General features: G+C 35.9%; 2 protein-coding genes across 2 annotated transcripts; one reads left to right on the forward strand and one right to left on the reverse strand.

The window, feature by feature from the left end:
• Positions 1-1,792: 1,792 nt before the first annotated feature.
• Positions 1,793-3,174, reverse strand: LOC143916745 (ribonuclease H2 subunit B). Its single transcript, XM_077437979.1, has 5 exons — positions 3,001-3,174; positions 2,707-2,913; positions 2,501-2,634; positions 2,262-2,436; positions 1,793-2,189 (listed from the first exon to the last, which is right to left on the reverse strand). Exons 1-5 carry the CDS (start codon positions 3,071-3,073, stop codon positions 1,858-1,860), a joined length of 921 nt encoding a protein of 306 aa, XP_077294105.1. The 5' UTR covers positions 3,074-3,174; the 3' UTR covers positions 1,793-1,857.
• Positions 3,175-4,581: 1,407 nt separating this feature from the next.
• Positions 4,582-6,165, forward strand: LOC143916746 (replication factor C subunit 4). The gene is made up of 6 exons (XM_077437980.1): positions 4,582-4,763; positions 4,875-5,150; positions 5,220-5,438; positions 5,507-5,663; positions 5,743-5,825; positions 5,899-6,165. Exons 1-6 carry the CDS (start codon positions 4,630-4,632, stop codon positions 6,101-6,103), a joined length of 1,074 nt encoding a protein of 357 aa, XP_077294106.1. The 5' UTR covers positions 4,582-4,629; the 3' UTR covers positions 6,104-6,165.
• Positions 6,166-7,097: the final 932 nt, after the last annotated feature.

Here is a 7,097-nt window from a genome sequence, read left to right on the forward strand (position 1 = left end):
TTTTAATGGTGGCGGCGTGTTTCGACCGTTTTGGTTCCACTCGACTGGTAGGGGCGTTCCGCTTGAGTTTAATATAATGACTGCAGGTGTACGACGTCTGGTTTTCGGGAATGTAGTTTGTTGTTGCGGAATATTCTCGAATGTTTCGATGACGATGACGACGACGAGATTCCTACAATGCCATCGTAAGACTGGTGTATTGTTGTGAAATATATGAGATCTCTGGCTTTGATTCAGAATAGCACACGTTTTGCTATATTCCTACAAATAAACTGCCAAAAAATAAATAAGACTATGACGGTAAGGCGAATGAGACGACTGGCATGTTGATGCACGTATATTTATTATAGCAGCCAAGGAAGAAGTGGTGTAGCACTTTATAACGCGGCCGAGTTGATCCCAACTCGCAGGAAGGTGACCGAAACCCGAATGCGTCATAACAGCCGCCACAAGACTATAAATAGAAACGATAATGTAGGCAGGAAAAGATTGTTGTCTGTCTTTATACACGTGTGTTTGTATGTACGACAAAGGAGGTAGATCCTCGGTTTCGGTGGAGTGAGCAGTCTGTGCTTCTAAAGCTCGCTGGCATCTGGAGATGATGCGCTGGTTTATATTAAAGGGCGTATAGCATGGGTGATAGGTTTCGACCGTTTCCCAACCTATGGAAACTCAGTTGAGTTTTGAAAAGGATCTTTATTGCTCGATTAATGCAGGTGTTATTGTATGTACGGCGAATTAGGTAGTTGCTTCAACGGAGTGGACCAAATCGAGCTCCTGGAGCTCATACTCATTGATTATGCAACGCGCAGCTTGGCTGGTGAGATCACGTCCTGGAAGATTCTTCATTTGTGTGCTGTATTTCGTCACTTGATCAAACACCAAACAATCTTGAGGCACATCTGCATACTGATCTGGCCTCCATGCCCGTGGAAACTTCAAGAAGTATGATCTCGTCACCCAAAAACAAAGGATAACCTCGAGCTCCAGAAATCAGGATGACATCACTCAACCATTATATAACCCAGAGCATCAGACTTAGTTGCTAGTTCAGCCAGCTACACCGAAGTGGGCAACTAGCCCACTTCCCCGCTAATATACTATATTTGTAATAAACTTGTATACTGTACAATAATAAACGATGCTCTTAAAAACTCAACCATTTTCATGTCAGGACACTGGTCAACCCATATTCCCGCGTCCTATAAATTAAATTAAATTAAGTGGTGAAATTTTTTCGGAAGAAGGATTTAATTATAAAAAAAACAAATGTCATTTGGAGTTAAAGTTTTTCCGAGTGGTAAATTATTGGGTTAATTTAATAAAAAGTCATTTAGAAAATTTTCGGTGGACCATCTATTTACAAAAGTATGGAACGAAAATGATTGAAAATTGCAGCAAAGATATCGTTATCAACTCCTTAAGTATCGATAATCTCCATAGGAACTGCGATACTACAGCATTCAATCGGTAAACGGCTTATTACGCACATGACAATTGTTGCTACGAAAATCGCGAATACGAAATATCTGGCACTCGAATTCTCGTTAGTGTGATACTTCGCGTGTCGATGGATGGAATTTTTGAGTGCCAGATATTCTTGCCAAAGATCGCCTTGTGCGAAATAGTCACTGAACCCATTCATATATCCAATATACAATACCCCTAAAAATTTTACAGCAATTATAAAACTTTTTACTTGCGATATGTAAGACTATTGATACTACTTGAAAAAACAGCATCAAAGCGATTGAATAAAAAGACAAAAATTACATATGAAATAAAAAATATAAAGGTTAATTTTTTTAATACATTTATTTTAGTTACATACACTGAATGATAATAAAAAATAAAAAATTATTTTTTCGAAAAAAATGCCGTAATATTTTTGCTTCCTGTAGCGGCTTTCTGTCTCTGTTTTTCTTTAGCTGATAAAACAACAGTTTTAGGTTTCTTATCAGACATACTCTTAAGATTATCGTTGAAATAATCACTTTTCACATAGTCCGCTGTTACTTCACTCTTGCTATCTATTTTAGCTTTTTTAGCCTCAATGGGAGAATCGTCAACACTTTTACGCTTAGAACTATTTGTTTCCACTTCTAAATTCAATTTTTCAAATAATAATTGACAAAAATCTTCATTCAAATATTCACTCACAATACCGAATGCATATTTTAAATAATGATCTGAAAAAAACAGTACACTTTGGTCAATGTTACTTTTTATTTACTTCAAAACATTTCAGTCGGAATAAAAACCTTTGTCTGCGACATCTTCTTCTATGGAACTAATGACAAATGTAGCTGAAACGGAACCCGGCTTCACATGTACCTTTTTCTTTCTCAACACATTGACAACTTTTTGAACTTTGGATTCTAGCCATTGGAGACATTTCTCTTCGTTATATTTGTAAGCATTTAAATTGGACGGACCCTAGATAAAAATATATAGCATGTAAATGTATAGAAAACGCACAATAGTATCAAATTTGAATTACCTTTAGATCTCCCAAAGCATTTATGTCTTTAATTAAACCGAATATCTGGCTTAAATCTCTATCAGCAGAAGATTCCAAAATGTGATCTAATGGCACTGCCCTTTGAGCACAGTGTTCTTTTAGATGAGGTAGTACTGTTAAGACAAACATATTATAACTCCAATATTGAATCAACAATGTACACAATTAAGAACCATAGAACTTACCAATAAATAAAGGATCAATCGGTGTACAAACGTACATATTTCCATCTTTGATAAGAGTCTCATCGATTAGCCAACTTCTACAAGGATTATTGAAAATTTGAATTTCATATAGTTTTTTTGTCGTTTTGTTTATTACAAATTTTGTCTTCTTATTGTGTCCTGGGTGGATTAAACTAATTATTGACGACTGTGAATTTTCCAAATCGTCTGATAGAATATAAAGGAGAATGGAGATAGAATATAAAGATAATTAAGAAAGTAATTTATGAATATGTATGCATAGATGATGCTCACCTTTCGAAAGAAAGATTCTAGAGCTTTCTACATTGACATCCGTCTCATTTGAGGAGCTCTTTGTATCTGACATGATAGCACATATACCAAATGACAAATGTCAACTGTCAATCTGACAATCGATTTGGCGCCAACGCGGTCTTTATTAATAATGATAGAAACTACGACCAAAACCTATGAGTGAATATAAATCTCGGTTCGATGATTATTTCGCAAAAAGCGATCTCACGCACGTCACTAAACTCTAGATCACGGAACATCTGGCACCCAAAAACTTCATCAATCGAAAGCTATTATCCACGCGAAATATTGTACTAACGAGAACTCGAGTGCCAGATATTCCGTATTCGCGATTTTTGTGGTTACGATTGTCGTGCGCGTGATCACAATTTGCGCAATAATCCGTTTACCGTAAATCTCATCATATTGGTTTAAAAAAATCAACTGCATATTACCAAAAATGAAAACTATATTCTGCCAATTTTTATTTCAAAATTTACATTACATTTCAATAACAAATATTTACTTCAACATTTTCATATTGTATATATCAAAAATTCTATTATAATATAATAATACATATAAAAACGGACGTGATGTATGTAAATATGTTAATATAACCGATAACCATGGGGAAAATAGAAGGAAAAAAATGGATTGGCGGGAAAAAGTTATCTTGGCTTCGAAACATGCGCATGTGGACCGATATGAGCGCCGAAGAACTGTTCCGAGTCGCTGAAGACCGATGCGGATATATTCAAATAATCGACGAGGTGGTCGCCAACGTCCGGATGCGGACAAGGCATTAACAAGAAGAAGAAGATCGGAACCGTTTCAATGAAAATCAGATAAATTGGCTAACTCTGATAAGATACGATCGACTCGGAGTCACAGATATCCAAGTCTGACCAGCAGTATTAAAGATTAGCACGGGATCAAACCCGGAACTTCTCGATGCTAAACATAAACGCTACCACCGAGCCATACTGCTGACTATATAACATAATTTTTTTTAATTCGTGTATCAATTCCTTTCCGAAACCACCCATTGAAATCGGTAAACGGACTACTAGTCATATGTGAACCGGTCACAGGACAACCGGTCGCTCTAGATCGGTCACACGTGATCACCCGTCACACTAAAACTGGTCACGAGAAAACTGGTCACACCCTAAAACTGGTCACGAGAAAACTGGTCACACCCGAAAATTGGTCACAAAAAAACTGCTCACACCCAAAAATTAAAAATTGGTCGAATTTTTGGGTTTGACCAGTTTTTTCGTGACTAATTTTCGGATGTGACCAGTTTTCTCGTAACAAGTTTTAGGATGTGACCAGTTTTAGTGTGACGGGTGATCGTGTGTGACCGATCTAGAGCGACCGGTTGTCCTGTGACTGGTCCATATATGACTAGTAGTCCGTTTACCGTTGAAATCAACGGGAACAACACTAGTAATGATATAAAAAGTAACAAAAACATTTAAAAATCACTTAAAAGATTGTTTATGATTACTTCCAAAATACATTTTAAACTTTAAAACGACTAAAATAGTTTATTGTAGTTTTATAAGTGACATGTTTATATGACTGTGAAATTAGTCGTTTAGGTCAGCTGTCAGTTTTGGCGGCATGCACGCTTTCTTGAATAGACCCCCTGGTGGGGCTTCGACGGCGGCTGGAGCCCCCGCGACCTCAGGAGCCTCCGTCAATGGCACCTCTCGACCACCCCACAAGGGTCCCACACCACCATGGGTCGAAAAATAGTCAGTAGAACATTCTCATCCTTCAATTAATACTTACAATGATATACACCCTTGCAATGATAAATTGAATATAAAAAAAAGGATACTCATTATCTAATTTAATTATTTCAGCCGTCCCAAAACAGTCGACGATGTTGTGGAGCAGACCGAAGTCATTCAAGTACTTCGAGAGTGCCTCTCAAGCGGCGATCTTCCTCATCTGCTATTCTACGGTCCGCCCGGTACAGGAAAGACCAGCTCCATTCTAGCAGCAGCCCATCAACTCTTCGGCTCCATATCAAAAGATAGAGTCTTAGAATTGAACGCATCAGATGAACGAGGCATTCAAGTCATCAGAGATAAAGTTAAAACATTCTCTCAATTGACTGCATCGTCTTCCAGACCGGAGTATGTCGCTTTTATTTATATTTAAGTAATACATTTACTCGTATTATAACTATGGTTTATTTTTTTCAGCGGTAAACCTTGTCCTCCGTTCAAATTGGTCATATTGGACGAAGCTGATTCGATGACGAAAGATGCACAGTCGGCTTTGAGGCGTGTTATGGAAAAAGAGACGCGGTCTACTCGGTTTTGTTTAGTTTGTAATTATGTATCCAGAATCATTCCTCCGTTAACCAGTCGTTGTTCTAAATTCCGCTTTAAGCCGCTGTCTAAAAATATGCTCACTGATAGGTTGGATATAAGATTTTCACATGGTTTATTACTGATGTGAGTTTGTTTTAATGTATTGCGTTTTTCAGACTTAAGTTCATATGCGATAAGGAAAATTTGGAGTATGATCTTGACGCTTTAGAATCCACGGTCACATGCAGTGGCGGTGATCTTAGACGAGCCATTACTTGTTTGCAAAGTTGCGCTCGGCTTGGAGGAACTGTAACAAAAGATTCAGTAATCGAGGTATATTGACTATCTATCTAGATTCCAATAAACTATATGTACGAATATATGCTATAATAATACAATTTTATCATTTCAGGTAACTGGCTTAGTTCCTATTAGTATGATTGATGATTATTTGAAACTGACGGACTATTCAGAATTGGAAAAGTTTGTTGACAGGTAAATTCACTTTAAATTCGGTGAAAATTTGTTCCAGTTGGAAATTGGTTTATTTTTTTCTTTTAATGTGCAGATTCACTTTAGATGCTTACTCGGCTGCACAGCTTTTGGAGCAGTTGGTTGAAGTCGTCGTAAACTCATCATCATTAACTAGTAAACAGAAAGGAATGATTTGTGAAAAGTTGGCCATATGCGAGTTCCGTCTCATTGAAGGTGCTTCAGAAAAGATGCAATTAATGGATTTAGGCTGTACAATAATACTAGCACATCAAATGTAATAATGTTTCATATTTAATGATGCTCATCTTCATTACAACAATAAATTATTTTTCTATTTTTATTTATTACTTTTCTTATACCTCATTAACATTTAGTTAATTAATACGATAATATAAATGCTTAGTGGATTGATATTACAATTAACAATATAACTACATACATACTCAATTTCACTTACGAAAGTACTGGAGCTTTATATATGAACATATTCCATACCAACCATTATAAATACTGCATGATTCTTAGGATGAAAGTTTTGGAAGATATATTTTGTAGCAATAAATATTAAATATATACATACGTATAATATAATGAAAGTATTGTTTATTTACGGCATGTTTGAAAGGTAGGCTTTATATATGGACCTATGTATAACGAAAGTGCATTTCTATTGTCTCTCGGTATCTGTCCTGGTAAGTCGTGAGATAAAACAAGTACACTTTTTTTATCTAATAGATGGACAAATATTAAAATTCTTCGGCAAAATTGATGTCTCCTACAAAAATATTGGCAAATTAGTCAAATGTTGTTTCTATTCATCAGGAACAAATGCACTAGCCGAAGGGTTTTTTACTTTGATGAACAATGTATAGTCCAGTGATATTGAATGTCAATGACAGTGACAACAAAATTGAATGTTGAAACCGTAAAATTTTTGCCAATCACTTTATCCAGTAATTTTAAACAGTCTTGTGTAGAATTTTATAAGAGAAAATGAATTATTTTTTTCATAACTGTGGGTCCATGCTTCTTTAATCTTCTTTTTAAATAATTTAAGTATTTGGAAAAAAATGTTCTGATTTTGAATTTGGAAAAAATGGTTACGTTACTTTATAATAAAGATGACTATACGTCCCGTTTTGGCCGGGACAGGCCCGACAGTACCAGTCAGAATTTTATCATACATTTTTTTCCATGTTTTTCCAAATCAATTTGTTTCCCAAAAAACAACTATTAATTTTTCTGATAAAAAATCGCTATTTTTACTAGCCT

This window comes from Arctopsyche grandis, chromosome 9 (assembly GCF_051622035.1).
Source record: "Arctopsyche grandis isolate Sample6627 chromosome 9, ASM5162203v2, whole genome shotgun sequence".
Lineage (NCBI taxonomy): Eukaryota > Metazoa > Arthropoda > Insecta > Trichoptera > Hydropsychidae > Arctopsyche > Arctopsyche grandis.

Coding starts and splice junctions, on each gene's coding strand:
- LOC143916746 (XM_077437980.1), top strand. CDS start 4,630: ATGCACGCTTTCTTGAATAGACCCCCTGGTGGGGCTTCGACGGCGGCT. Junction 4,764..4,874: donor CCACCATGGGTCGAAAAATA/GTCAGTAGAACA, acceptor TAATTATTTCAG/CCGTCCCAAAACAGTCGACG. Junction 5,439..5,506: donor AAAAATATGCTCACTGATAG/GTTGGATATAAG, acceptor TGCGTTTTTCAG/ACTTAAGTTCATATGCGATA.
- LOC143916745 (XM_077437979.1), bottom strand. CDS start 3,073: ATGTCAGATACAAAGAGCTCCTCAAATGAGACGGATGTCAATGTAGAA. Junction 2,635..2,706: donor GATTGATCCTTTATTTATTG/GTAAGTTCTATG, acceptor TTGTCTTAACAG/TACTACCTCATCTAAAAGAA. Junction 2,437..2,500: donor ATGCTTTGGGAGATCTAAAG/GTAATTCAAATT, acceptor ATTTTTATCTAG/GGTCCGTCCAATTTAAATGC.